The following is a 15172-nucleotide window of genomic DNA, read 5'->3' as shown; positions in this document are numbered from 1 at the left end:
ATCGGCCGACTGCACTCGACTCGACTCTGGACAAAATCGGGTTTCCCAAAACCCTACTCGATCTTAAAAAAATGAAAGTCGCTCAACCCTAGGTGTCTGGTCCCCGTACATCCAAGTTAGTCATCAGTGTTTCCATTTTCTTTGCCATGTCTGATAGACGGCGACTAAATGTGTGCTGCTGTCTCCAAAAGAAGTGGAGGTGTTGTCCCCACACAGTCCTGACAATTGTTTGAATGATCTGGTCTCTGGAATCTCCCTGCTTCAAGAATGTGCATCTTGGAAACCAGGCTGAAGATGGGCTGAGAGGGTATCTTCAATTTCTATATGGTCTGTTGAAGAGAAGGCGGTGGCATCTTCTAAGTCTCTGCAATCCACCAACCAGGTGGAAGAACTTCAGTTGGTCCTTGAATTCTCTGGGGTGGTAGCTAATCTGAATGAATGGAGAGAAGATAGTAAGAGACATCACTTTTCTTATAGTGGACAGGAGAAGTTGTGGTTCTGAAGAGAAGTCGTGGGAGTCCATGAAGAAGAGTCAGTCTCGAACTTCTCTGTGGAGAGACTTCATGGGATTGAGAAAGAGGGGGCATAAGGGTGTGGGGGTACTGTAGCGTTAATTCCGGCTCCCCTGCATGGTTCCCCCTTGTTCTAAAAAAGGTCCAGCGCAAGCACCTGCAAGACAGCCCCCAGCAAATAGCTGGGAGGTATCGTGTTTAAAAGGCACATTCCCAAATAGGGAGGTCCCAAAGCAACGAGTTTCTTTAGTGTGTGTTGATGGTGCAAAGTGAGTTGTTAGGTCCTTGCGTGGCCAGTCCTGAACCCAAAGTCTCTGGTCCTTGCGTGGCCAGTCCTGAACCCATAGTCCCTTCTGTGTGCACAGTCAGTGCATGAACCTCATCGTCAGGTCTGTGTGCAGCCGGTACCTGAACCAGTATTCGAGATCCGTGTGTTTGAACATGTGCCTGTCAGAGTATCCCTTGTATCCGTACTGTCCCATCCGTCTCTGAATCAGCCCTGTTTGAGACTCCGTGTCAGTAACTGTTCTACCTGTGGATCCTGAACCTAGTAATCTGAACTGAGCCTGAGTCTGTGCCCATGTCAGTAACTGTTCTGCAGAGGATCCAGAACCTAGCAGTCTGAACGCAGCACGAGTGCTATCCTTGTCTGCGTACCTGACCCCTGGTGTCAGCAGCTGCAGCACCATGGACTGCCTAGGAGTGGTACCTAGTGGCTACCTACAGCTCAAGCCTTACTTCACCATAAGGAGCTCCAGTGAACACCAGGTAGCCACTTAGCTATGTCCCTCCTTGATAAGCCTGGCCCCGTTGCACAGTGGGCCTACGAACCATTTGTGCAAACCTGCGTGCATAACATAGGCATAATAAAGCAACAGTTTTTCACTTTGGGAACAGGAAAATAATTGGGCAATGGCAGGCTCAATGTGTGCTGGAAAATGCTAGAAAATTAGGAAGGATCATTAATAATGCTAGAAGAATGTATGATGAAAAGGAACCACCCATTCCAAAAGAGTGAATGGTACAGAGCAAGAAAATCCGACAGTTACCTAGATTAGTATGTGCACTGAAAGCTACTTAAAATTTGTTGAATTTTTAAAATAAGAAAAAAAGAACATAGTTCACACATCCAAATTATTTCTGTAAATACTTTATAACAGTTATCTATATAAACACAGTCCATTGCTCACAGTAGTATAACAGAAGAAACAGTGCCCAGTGGATGCGGAAGACATTTTATATGTTGTTATGTATTTATGTATTTGCAAAAGGGTCTTTGATGACATTGTGCATATGACTGGTCTGAACACTGAAAACATTTACACCAGCACTGTAAAGCGCTGCGGAATTTGTTAGCGCTATATAAAAATAAAGATTGTTATTATTATTACACCATTACCTGAGTTTATGTTTTTGAGTTTATGTTTATAGATGTGCCCAAGTCACTGTATGGAAGCTTTCGAATTGCCACAAGATGTGTCCTATTGTATTATGAAGGCAACACTTGGAACTGGAGTTAATACATAATCTATGATCCAACATCTTGTTCTTGATTCAAAGTCATCCATCTGAGCTTCCTTTAATTTAGTTCAATGATAGCAGTTCTAACCTGGGAAGTTGTAGTCTGACCTGTTACTGGGTTCTCCAAGGTTCATATTGTTCCACTGCAGATTTTTCCAGTCCAATATGATTCAGGTAACTTATTGTGCATGTGGATGTATAATCCTTTTCTGACTTCACAGATTCAGAGACCAGGCAGTGACATCATAGTTGTTGATGACATCTTGGGAGGAATTAATACAAGCATAGATAGGAACTCTGAGTTTATGTCTTTACGGCCTTCAAACCGGTGACCAAACCTCTTCCAACTGCAGGATGGTTTACCTGCTCATTTGACATTAACGCACAGGTAAGAGGTTGAGGAAGATGCTGAAGAAGGTCGCCGTTACTAATATCTGAAGACCAAAGACTACAAGAAAAGGACTGCATAAGATAGAGACTGCAGCCCTCTCTGGGGCAATATAGATCCTTCTGCTGTCAGGGACCTGGTGACAAAGATGAAAAAGGGGCCTGTCTGATGCTGCCCATTGATCTCTACAGCCTTCCACCCTCCAGAGCTGAAATTCCTTAATACACCTCAGTTATGTCATTTATAGTAGCTGAAGGGAATTGGTGCCAGTCCTTTTCTCAATTCAAAACTGTACAGGCTCCAAGTCACTAGGAATTCCACTCCTTCTTCTTTCCACCTCACATGGATATGGCGTGAGTTGTCAGGAGTTTTGATAGTTAGTCAACCTACAGCCAGAATCACAGGATGCTCTGCAATTGGAAGTGACTGTAAAAGACCCAGGATATCTACCTTCTCCTTTATTGCCAAGTTGTGTCTTCCCTGTTCCTCATAGCCCCTAGTTGGTTGTGTCATCTCCGGCCCTTTGACCTTTCTGTCCCTTCCCTCAGAAACATGTTTTTTTGTGCTCTCCCTACCCCATTCTTTTTGCGTTGACACATTATATCTCCCCATCCCCAAAAGAGTCCTATCAACTAATGTTTCTCTCCTATTTTGCCCCCTCCATTTTCTCATCCCCCACCTCTAATTTCCCCCCACAAAGCCCTGTCATTTTTTTCTCCACCATTCCTTGACAGAATCCATTGAGAAGGGAGAAGGTAACTACAGTCTCATGGAGGCTAGAGAAACAAGCTGTATTAAAGGCGCAAAACACAAGAAGGAGAAATAAGAGCAGGATAAAAAAATGATATATGAGCCTGACATTCAGCCTATACTACTGATAAAGTAATATCCCAGTGTTATATGGCAGCGACTTTCTCCTCTCTCTGCTTCAAAAATAAATGAATTCTGGATGCTCATTTGTAAAAAAAAAGTCATAAGAGATATAGAAGCTGTCTACCAAATAAAATTTTAGAAGACAATTTAATCATATGTATGGCCTGCTTAAGAGGTGTAGCACATGTTTGGGGCCTGGCAGCTGAGGGGACCATTATAAACTAACATCAAAAGGGAGAGTTATAGGAAGGAAAAAAGGAGGTGAAAGACTAATATCAACTATGGGAAGATGACCCTTCCTTCGTGTAGTCAGAACTGATAGTTTTCCTTCTTTTCATTTTAAAAAAGTTGAGCTGGACTGACAAGATGGACAACCTAAGTAACTATACCATTCATCTTTGTTTAGTATGATATAGGATCTTTATTAGTGCCTTCTTTACATCTTTATTTTTAAGACTATAGATCATTGGATTGAGCAGAGGGACGGCAGCCGTGTTGAATAAAGCAAAACGTTTCTTGGCCTCTAAGGTGTTACTTAGGTTTGGGGTCAGATATTGGCTGAACAGTGTTGTATATAGTAATGCAACCACCATGAGGTGTGAGGAACACGTGTAGAAAGCCTTCAGTCTTCCAGATCTGGTACGTATCCTCAGTATGGCATGTATGATAAATATGTACGACACAAACGTTAGGAGGAATGGTATCAGTATCATGGTAAGAAGCCCCTCAATAAGGAACAGGATCTCGAGAATAGAAGTATCATTACAAGAAATTTTCATGACGGGGACAATGTCGCAAAAGAAGTGGTTGATCTCAATGGAGGTATAGCAGGTGAAGCCACTAACGATAACCGTGAAAGGAATGATTTGTAGAGACCCCAAAACCCAACAGGCGGAGGCCAATATTGCACATATCCCAGTACTCATAACAATGTGATATTGTAAGGGCCTACATATGGCCACATAGCGATCATAGCCCATGGCCACCAATATCAACAAGTTAATACTGGCTAATGACCCAAACATATGCATCTGCACCATGCAGGCAGTGAAGGAAACAGTTCTATCACCGGTAATGAACTGTATGAGGATCTTATGCAACACAACGGTAGAGCAACTGATGTCTAGTATAGACAAGTTGATTAGGAAGAAGTACATGGGTGTATGAAGATGAGGGTCCTGACAAGCAATGAGAATGGTCGAGTTACCGAATAAGATAAAAAGATAAATCAGAAGAACCAGCAGAAATATGGAAAATTGAAGTTGGAGGTCATCTGTTATCCCCTTCAGGATGAAATATTTGATTGGTGTCTGGTTTGCTTGCATTGTGGCCAATTATCAGGCGGGTACTTATATAATAACGTGGGGTGACGTCTGATTATATTATGACAAAGCAAGGGCCCTGGTGAAGGGACCCCGGAAAATTTTTGCAGACATCCATATTGTAGATTTCCATTTTTGTTTTGTTGTATTTTTTTATTTTTTAAATGTTTAGAATTATTTTCTTGCTTCACGGAATCTTCCAACATGTGTACACTAAAAAAGAAAAGTAAAGTGGAAAAATAATGTAAAAGATGAGTTATAATAAATAATACAAGTAACATTATTCAATTTTAACATGATCCAAATTTTTAATCATTTTATTTATTACCTACATATTTGGAGCAGTATTAGTCACCAATAGGTCTTACAGTTGAATCTTCCCTGTCCCAGACACAAACATGCATTATGACTAATTTCATAAGAAACCAAGGATCCTATAAGGATCGTTTTGGAGTGTGGGAAGGAAACAGAGAACATGGAAAAAAAATCCACAAAAACACGAGGAGAGCATGGAAACTCCTTATGCCGTCATTAGTTGGAAAAAAATCTAGATCTTAGAGGCAAAGCTAAAGGCTCATGGTCTCCGGTGCCAATGTGTAGTTTGGGCTCCTCTCTTGTCCCACCATCACTGACGAAACTAAATTCTCCTCTTCATACACTTATGCTTACATTATATGAGTAAGGGCCAATGCCTGTAGAATACAACATTACAGCTACATATAACTTCAAGTTGCATGAAGCTGTACCATGGTTCCACTTTATGTAGCTGGCCTCTGATTTTATATGATGCGATTTAAAGGATTTTTATTTTCTGTAGGACTTTTTTCAAAAAATAAATGCCAAATTATACAATGCTGCACATAACAAAAATTATAAAGGCTGCTCTATATCAGATTGGGTCGAAATTACTTCAGACCTCAGACTTAATTCAGACCTTGGACCAGACCTCAAAATAAATTCAGACCTTACATCGGAACTAGTGATGATGAGTGATTAGTAATGAGCAAACATGCTGAAACAAGGTGTTATCCATGCTCATGTACTAACTGAAAAATATGTTTGAGTCCCAACAGCTGCATTCCTCTCGACTGTTTGACAGCCGTAGCATATGCAGGGATTTTCTGTTTGGTAGGCAACCCCTGTATGTGTTGTGGCTGTCAAACAGCCGCAAGACATGCAGGAGAGGGGACTTGAATATATTTTTCAAGCACCCCGAAGTCACTCGGTTAGCACCCAAGTAAGGTCCAATGACACCTTATCCTAGCACTCTGGCTGATCACTAATCAGAACCCAAAATTAATTCAAACACCAGAGCAGACCACTAAAAATGTGTAGACCTCAGACAAGGTCCAAAAATGTACTCAGGGTTGGTTTAAGACAATGATTCAGACCACCCTTTAAATGCATGCAGATCAATAGGGTATATTCTCAGCCAAAAAAAATGTGGATTTTGAAGAATATCTGTTTCAAAATCTTCATCAAATATCAGTTCAAATACTCTTTTAATTATTTTTTTAAGTGGATCATCTTCAAAATCCATGTTAATAAAATCTGAGAGAACCTTCCCTAGGTAAGACCACTATATATTTAGACCCTAGACAAGATACCTGGATTAAATCGATGGTCCAAACCAGACCCTAACATCATTATTAGTGATAAGCGAATGTAGTCGTTGCTCGGGTTTTCCCGAGCACGCTCGGGTGGTCTCCGAGTATTTGTTAGTGTTCGGAGATTTAGTTTTCATCGCCTCAGCTGAATGATTTACCCAGCCTGAGTACATGTGGGGGTTGCCTGGTTGCTAGAGAATCCCCACATGTATTCAAGCTGTCTAGTAGCTGTAAATCATTCAGCTGCCGTGATGAAAACTAAATCTCCGAGCAAGTTACAAATACTCGGAGACCACCCGAGCGTGCTCGGGAAAACCGGAGTAAGGAGTATACTCGCTCATCGCTAATCATTATGTCCTGAGAGGAGGGTAAGCAAAGGAAGGAGTTAGTGCAGAAACTGGGACCATGGAGCCTTAGCTAAAAGGAACTACGTAACCCAGTTACTACTCTACAGATGTAGTATGCTAGAGCCCAGTTCCACTGGAGACCACTGCAGCTCCCATTGCCTTTGTGTCCATTTGCACTATATACACTGCTCAAAAAATAAAGGGAACACTTAAACAACAGAATCTAACTCCAAGTAAATCAAACTTCTGTGATATCAAACTGTCCACTTAGGAAGCAACACTGACTGACAATCAATTTCACATGCTGTTGTGCAAATGGAATAGACAACAGATGGAAATTATTGGCAATTATCAAGACACCCTCAATAAAGGAGTGGTTCTGCAGGTGGGGACCATAGACCACATCTTAGTACCAATGCTTTCTGGCTGATGTTTTGGTCACTTTTAAATGTTGGTTGTGCTTTCACACTCGTGGTAGCATGAGACAGACTTTACAACCCACACAAGTGGCTCAGGTAGCGCAGCTCATCCAGGATGGAACATCAATGCGACCTGTGGCAAGAAGGTTTGCTGTGTGTGTCAGAGTAGTGTCCAGAGGCTGGAGGTGCTACCAGGAGACAGGCCAGTACACCAGGAGACGTGGAGGGGGCCATAGGAGGGCAACAACCCAGCAGCAGGACCGCTACCTCAGTCTTTGTGCAAGGAGGAACAGGAGGAGCACTGCCAGAGCCCTGCAAAATGACCTCCAGCAGGCCACAAATGTGCATGTGTCTGCACAAATGGTTACAAACCGACTCCATGAGGATGATCTGAGTGCCTGACGTTCACAGATGGGGGTTGGGCTCACAGCCTAACACCGTGCAGGACGCTTGGTATTTGCCACAGAACACCAGGATTGGCAAATTCGCCAATGGCGCCCTGTGCTCTTTATAGATGAAAGCAGGTTCACACTGAGCACATGTGACAGACGTGACAGAGTCTGGAGATGCCGTGGAGAGCGATTTGCTGCCTGCAACATCCTTCAGCATGACTGGTTTGGCAGTGGGTCAATAATGGTGTGGGTGGCATTTGTTTGGAGGGCAGCACAGCCCTCCATGTGCTTGTCAGAGGTAGCCTGACTGCCATTAAGTACTGAGATGAGATCCTCAGACCCCTTGTGAGACCATATCCTGGTGCGGCTGGCCCTGGGTTCCTACTAATGCAGGACAATGCCAGACCTCATGTGGCTGGAGTGTGTCAGCAGTTCCTGAAAGATGAAGGCATTGAAGCTATGGACTGGCGCGCCCGTACCCCATACCTGAATACGATTGAACACATCTGGGACATAATGTCTCGCTCCATCCAGGCACGTGGAGGTCACACACACTACTGAGCATTAGTGATGAGCGAGTATACTCGTTGCTCGGGTTTTCCCAAGCACTCTCGGGTGGTCTCCGAGTATTTGTTAGTGTTCGGAGATTTCATTTTAATCGCTGCAGCTGAATGATTTACAGCTATTAGCCAGCCTGAGTACATGTGGGGGTTGCCTGGTTGCTAGGGAATCCCCACATGTGTTCAAGCTGTCTAGTAGCTGTAAATCATGCTGCTGAGGCAATGAAAACTTAATCTCCGAGCAGTTACAAATACTCGGAGACCACCCGAGCATGCTCGGGAAAACCCAAGCAACAAGTACACTTGCTCATCACTACTGAGCATCTTTTCCTTGTCATGAGGCATTTCCACTGAAGTTGGATCAGCCTGTAATTTGATTTTCCACTTAGATTTTGAGCATCATTCCAAATCCAGACCTTCATGGGATATTCATTTTGATTTACATTGATAATTGTTATGTTTTATTATTCTGAACACATTCCACTATGTAATGAATAAAAATTTGCAACTGGAATATTTCATTCAGAGATATCTAGGATGTGGTATTTTAGTGTTCCATTAATTTTTTTGAGCAGTGTATATTATATAGAACCAAAAAACTAGTTTTTTACAGGGGTGGTAAAAAAAAACCTCTTCTCTTTTAATAGGATGACTAGTCGATACAGGAAGTTATGCAGCTAAGGTCTCAAAAGTTCTCACCATTACTAGCAAGAGGACCCAACACATATTGTTGAATAGAAGACAATACCAGACATTGCCCGTAGATAAGGGATGTAGTCCATAGAGAAGCTTCTTCTGGGGAAAAAAAATACTAAATGCTCCCAGGACAATTTCTATACAAAACTCAAAATATTTTGTACATTGTTAGGCTTCATCTCATTGTGCTGTACTTACATGGGACAGCAATCAGGTGCTCTGTAAGAACACAACGCAGGCAGCTCCTGGTACATATACCATACACAATGTGGTAATTAATCCCCAGTCATGTTGGTAATTAGGGGGCATTTATTTATAAATCCATTTTCCAGTGTAGATTCTCTTGGGTATTTGCAAACAAATTAATAGAATAAAGCAGGTTGAAATCTATCAGGAATATGATATGCAGTCGGCCAAAGAAATGTTGCATTGCTTTTGTAATACAGAAGGAGATATACTTTCCTTAGGTCATGTTCATATGTTCAGTATTTGGTCAGTATTTTACATCAGTATTTGTAGCCAAAACCAGGAGTTGGTGATAAATGCAGAAGTGGTGCATATGTTTCTATTATACTTTTCCTCTGATTGTTCCACTCCTGGTTTTGTCTTACAGATATTGATGTAAAATACTGACCAAATACTGAACGTGTGAACGTGGCCATTTGGTAAACCTCCATTCAGAGTTTAATTTATATTTTTGCATGCTGCAGAGTTCACATCTTCTAGCTTTCCTTACTTGTTCAGCATCTGTAGATCAGTGTCAGATTGAAGTTCCTTGCGTTATTTGGGTTCTTAGTAATTAGCACTGCTTGCTTTGCAGAACTGGGGTCTTGCGTTCAACTCCTAAGGACAATATCTGCAAGAAGTTTTTATGTTCTCCTTGTGTTTGCATGGTTTTCTTTCAGGAGCTCCTACACTCCAAAGACATATAGGGAATTTTGATTACAAGCCCCAATGAGGTCAGTTATGGTAATGTCTCTAAAGCACTGCAGAATATGATGGTGATATATAATCGAGGCCCTGTAACTTGCTTTCAAAATTTAATTAAATACCTCATAAATATTCCCGAGTTCCCCTGATTCTGACGCTGTTTTCCATTTTGCACTGCGTCACTCCATTGCAGATATATTCACATTAATGTCTTTTGGAGCACAGAATGTGAAATCTCTGTTTGTAGTTCAAGTGAATGTTTCTTCAGAGTCTTCTCTGGGTTGGCACTTTCACCCCTCCCTTCCAGATGCTGCCAATCACAGCTAAGCAGTTTCTGAGACTGCTAGAATACTAGATCACTTGATGAGCTGTGATTGGCTGAACCTTGGAGGGAGGAGTGTCATTGAACGCCCCCAGAGAAGACTGCAGAAACGCCAAGTTGCACTACAAGCAGAGATTTCACATGCTGTGCTCCAAAAACAACAAATGTGAATATCTCTGAAATGAAGAGAAGCAGCACAAAACAGAAAAGAGCTACAGAATAATGGGGAGGGTAGGTGGGAGGGGGTGTTAAGGGAGTTTCACTAATTTTTTTAGTGAGTGACAGACCCTCTTTAATACTAATAATCATAATGATAAAAATGTCACACATCAGCTGATTGCACTGGTGTTTACACTATAGAAGCAGTCAAGGTGGCTCGAATGAACACATGATTATAGGGGTATAAATCATCCTTTTCAATGAGCGGGGTAATTCTACTTAAGTCTCTGAAGGAGAAAATTGGACTCATAGTGCTGCCAGTTGCATACAGTTGTGAGAAAAAGTGTTTGCCCTCTTCCTGATTTCCTATTCTTTTGCATGGTTGTCACTCTTAAATATTTCAGATCGACGAACAAATTTAAATATTTTGCAAAGATAACACAAGTAATCACAAAATGCAGTTTATAAATGAAGTTATTATTTAAGGGAAAAAGAAATCCAAATCCACAGGGCACTGTGTGAAAACATGACTGCTCCCCCACCTAAAACATAAATTAACTGTGGTTTATCACATCTTTGGGAAGCTCAGTTCAAATTCCCTAGCCACATGCAGGCCTGGTTACTGCCACACCTGTTCTCAATGAAGAAATCACTTAAATAGGACCTGCCTGACAAAGTGAAGTAGACCAAAAGATCATCAAAAGTTAGACATCATGCCGTGATCCAAAAGAAATTATGGAACAAATGAGAAACAAAGTAATTGAGGTATGCCAGTTTGGAAAAGGTTATAAAGTCATTTCTAAAGCTTCAGAACTCCAGCAAACCACACTGAGAACCATTATCCACAAATGGCGATAACGTGAAACAGTGGTGAACCTTCCCAGTTGTTGCTGCTAAGAGTGGCCCAACCAGTTATTAGGTTTAGGGGGCAATCACATTTTCACACAGGGCCCTATAGGCTTGGATTTCTTTTTCCCTTAAATAATAAAGACCTTCATTTAAAACTGCATTTTGTATTTACTTGTGTTATCTTTGTACAATAATTATCTTTGTTTTGTGATCTGAAACATTTGAGTGTCACAAATTTGCAAAAGAATAGTAAATCAGAGCAAATCAGGGGGCAAAAACTTTTTCACACAGCTGTATTAGATTCTCAATTTATAGGTTATAAGGTTCGAGAGGTTATTTAAGTGTCAGCCTATATATGGCCTATTGTATACATGAATATTAACTTTGACAGGACAAAAAAACTTTGTGTAGTAGCTATGATGCTAGCAATATGTCAACCATGAAAGAATCTTTTTTTTTTCTTTTTTTATTTTTATATAGCGCTAACATATTCCGCGGCGCTTTAAAATTTTTTGCACATCGCTGTACCCGATGGAGCTCATAATCTAAATTCCTTATCAGTATGTTTTTGGAATGTGGGAGGAAACCAGAGTACCCGAAGGAAACCCACGCAAACACGGGGGATGTTGTTCTTGGTGGGATGCACCAAGTGGGATGCAGATGCTGTTCTTGGTGGGATTTGAACCTAGAACCCCAGCGCTGCAAGGCAGGAGTGCTATCCACTGAGCCATCGTGCTGCCCATAGAATCACTAGCTGCGCTTGCATTATGCAACCAACATTAGCAATGGTTATATGGTTATGTTTGAAACATCCAGTTGGAATGAATAGTGTAAATATATAAAAGCATTCCTTGAAGCCTATGAATGTTAATCATCACAGCTGATCCGCTGCAATAAACCTTATTTTAATGTAGAATTTGTCTTTTTACAAAATTTCTTGGGGACCATTACATGATTCCAAACCGCAAACTTTGCTTGCTGACAGGGTGACCATTGAGAAAATCTCAGCAGTGCAAGTCTGTGCACATCCCTGGGTAAGTAGACACGTTGCTATGCTAAAATGTGTCTGCACTGGATTATTTTCAGCCACCATAGTTCAGTAACTGTGAGGCTTAGTTTAGATAATTGTAACACTCGCGAACAGTAATGTTTCTAAATTAGGAATGTTGTCCCAATCTTCAAAAAAGGAAAGAAGATGGAGCCAGTAAATTACAAGCCAGTGAGCCTTACTTCTATACCAGGAAAGAGATTTGTTTATAGTATATCTCGTCTTCAGCAAAGCATTTGATAAAGTATCTATCTTTATTGAAAAAAAAGACCAAGTATGGGATTGACAAGGCTACGGTAAGGTGAATTCCACAAGGCTCTGACCTAGCCCCAGTGTTATTCAACACTTTTGTAAATTATCTAGATAATGTAATTGAAGGTAAACTAATCAAATTTGCAGATGATGCAAAGCTAGGAGGGATAGCTAACACTAGAGAAGACAGAGAAAGGATTCAGAAGGATCTAGATAAGCTTGAACAATGGGCAGCAATTAATAGAATGGCATTTAACAGGAAGAAATGCAGGATTCTACATCTGGGCAAGAAAAATGAAAATTACACCTACAGGATGAACTAAGAACTAAGCAACAGCACGTGTGAAAAAGACTTGGTTATACTACTAGATCACACACTGCACATGAGTCAACAGTGTGATGCAGCAGTAAAAAAGGCAAACACCGTTTGCATTAAGGGAAGCATAGCGCCTAGATCACGTGGAGTAATTATCCCTCTCTACTCCTCCTTGGTTAGGCCTCCTCTGGAATACTGTATCCAGTTCTGGGCACCACATTTTAAAAAATACATAGCAAAACTGTAGCACATTCAGAGAAGAGCTACCAAGATGATGAGCGTACTGCAAAGTATGTCCTATCAGGAACGGTTAAAAGATTTAAGAATGTTTAGCTTGCAAAAAGGTTAAGAAGGCTAAGAGGAGATTTAATAGTTACAGGTTCCCCTCTTATAAAATTAGAATATCATAAAAAAGTTAGTTTATTTCAGTTCTTTAACACAAAAAGGAAACTCAAATATTATATACTCACATTCTTTCCTCTGGACCATAACCCCTCCAATGCACTAAATATTGTAAGGAACGACGTCAGAGGCGAGAATCTACAATCCTTGAAATTTGAAACTCTAGGTTTCCATCAACCATTATTGGGGAAGGCGGTAGGGGAGAGGGCTCAAGTGATTCCACATATCTCTTGAACAAAGACGTGTGGAAAATGTTGTAGACTTTAAGAGCCTGAGGTAGCTCAAGACAAAACTCTGCTGGACCAATGATGGCAGTTATCTTATAGGGACCAATGAATCTAGGTCCCAACTTCCAGGAAGGAACCCTCAACCTGAAATTCCTGGTAGACAACCACATAAAGTCATTCACATTCAGGTCCGGACCTGGAACACGTTTACTGACAGTCATACGTTTATACCTGTCTCCCCTGACCCTGTTAGGAACAGGTAGTGGCAAAACAGGACAAGATGGATGGGTATGCGGTACCTTAGAATGTGCGCAAACACTGCAGGAAGCCACTTGTTCAACAATATCCAGATGCAACCCCGGCCACCAAAAACAACGAGACAGGAGGTGTGCGGTTGCCTTACCACCTGGGTGGCCAGCAAGTACAGAGTTAAGAAATACTCTAGTTACTTTTTGGCACAATTTAGACAGCACAAATAACTTCCCTGAAGGGCAGGAAGCAGGGGTGTCCACCTGAGCCTCCAATACCTCACCCTCCAGGTCAGTGTACAAGGCTGAGATGCCTAACCCCTTCTGCAAAATTGGGTCAGGGTCCTCCAAGTCAGACAAAAATGCTGGTAAGAACCCTGTACAGTAGATACAGCAGAAGAGGAAACGCTTAGGCAGTTGCCATGACAGTTATCTCCCCACTTTACAATCTCTCTGGATTGCCAATCCACAGTTATTATTATTATTATTATTATTATTATTTATTGTTATAGCGCCTTTTATTCCATGGCGCTTTACATGTGAGGAGGGGTATACATAATAAAAACAAGTACAATAATCTTAAACAATACAAGTCATAACTGGTACAGGAGGAGAGAGGACCCTGCCCGCGAGAGCACACAATCTACAAGGGATGGGTGAGAATACAGTAGGCGAGGATAGAGCTGGTCATGCAGCGGTTTGGTCGATTGGTGGTTACTGCAGGTTGTAGGCTTGTCGAAAGAGGTGGGTCTTCAGGCTCTTTTTGAAGGTTTCGATGGCGTAGGCGAGAGTTGGATTATGCTTCACCAACCAGGACAAACCCCAAACCATGGGAGTGTGGAGACCCTTCAGGACATAACAAGGGATTACTTCATAATGAAAAGACTCCACCTTCATTCTATATTATGAATAATTTGTGTCAGTGTTCTCTGTGCAAGTGGTGCTGAGTCGATGGTGCAAATAGAAATAGGTTCAGCCAAGTTAGAGCAGACAAAACCATGAGTTCTAGCAAACTCAGCATCCACCATACTGACTCCAGCTCCACTGTCTACAAACACAGAATTGTTTTCAGACCTGCTCTTTAGCGCCACCTCTGCTGTCAGGACAAAACGAGAATTACAGGTTGAAGACAAACACACCCTTTGATTATCAAGCTCAAGTCTTACAAGGGTGAATCGAGTATCTTTTTGCTTTGGGATTGCAGGACACGCCCCAATAAAATGTCCCTTCTTCCCACAAAAGAACCTTACACCCTTTTTCTTTCAAATGTCGAGAGAAACATCCAACATCAATGCACCCCTAACTGCATGGGTTCCTCAAACTCCGCAAGTATAGGTTCACCCTGGATCTTTCCTCCAACACTTGGATCTTGTCCCAGGAAGAGGGCTCAGAAGCAGGTGGTCTTACCCATCTGTCCTTCAGGCGTCTCTCCACCCAAATAGCCATGGACGTGGCAGCCTCTAAAGACACTGGAGTTTCATACACTGCTAATGTGTCATGAAGGAATTGGCTTCTGAGAGCCAGGTAATTCCATTTGGTATCAATTGACCAACTGCGTAATTCAGAGCTATACGTCTCTACTGAATGATTCCCTTGCTGATGCGACGCAGCCTGTATTCAGCCAAGGAAGTACGGTCAGGATCATCATAGATAAGGCCTAGGGCCCTGAAAAACTCTTGCACAGACTGCAGACACATAAAATCCTCTGGCAGAGAAAAACCCAGGACTGAGATTCCCCCTGCAACAATGAAATAACAATTCCTACTCATTGCTCCTCATCTC

At 41.8% G+C, this 15172-nt stretch overlaps 1 protein-coding gene across 1 annotated transcript; it reads right to left on the bottom strand.

Moving 5' to 3' along the window:
* Positions 1-3686: 3686 nt before the first annotated feature.
* Positions 3687-4861, bottom strand: LOC143803800 (olfactory receptor 1N1-like). Its single transcript, XM_077281568.1, has one exon. The coding sequence runs from the start codon at positions 4617-4619 to the stop codon at positions 3687-3689; it is 933 nt and encodes a 310-aa protein (XP_077137683.1). The 5' UTR covers positions 4620-4861.
* Between the last annotated feature and the right edge of the window lie 10311 nt (positions 4862-15172).

Source organism: Ranitomeya variabilis, chromosome 2, assembly GCF_051348905.1.
Source record: "Ranitomeya variabilis isolate aRanVar5 chromosome 2, aRanVar5.hap1, whole genome shotgun sequence".
In the NCBI taxonomy this organism is placed as follows: domain Eukaryota; kingdom Metazoa; phylum Chordata; class Amphibia; order Anura; family Dendrobatidae; genus Ranitomeya; species Ranitomeya variabilis.
Note: the sequence above shows the minus strand (reverse complement) of the source record. Positions and strands in the feature narration are given on the sequence as shown.

Coding starts and splice junctions, on each gene's coding strand:
- LOC143803800 (XM_077281568.1), bottom strand. CDS start 4,619: ATGCAAGCAAACCAGACACCAATCAAATATTTCATCCTGAAGGGGATA.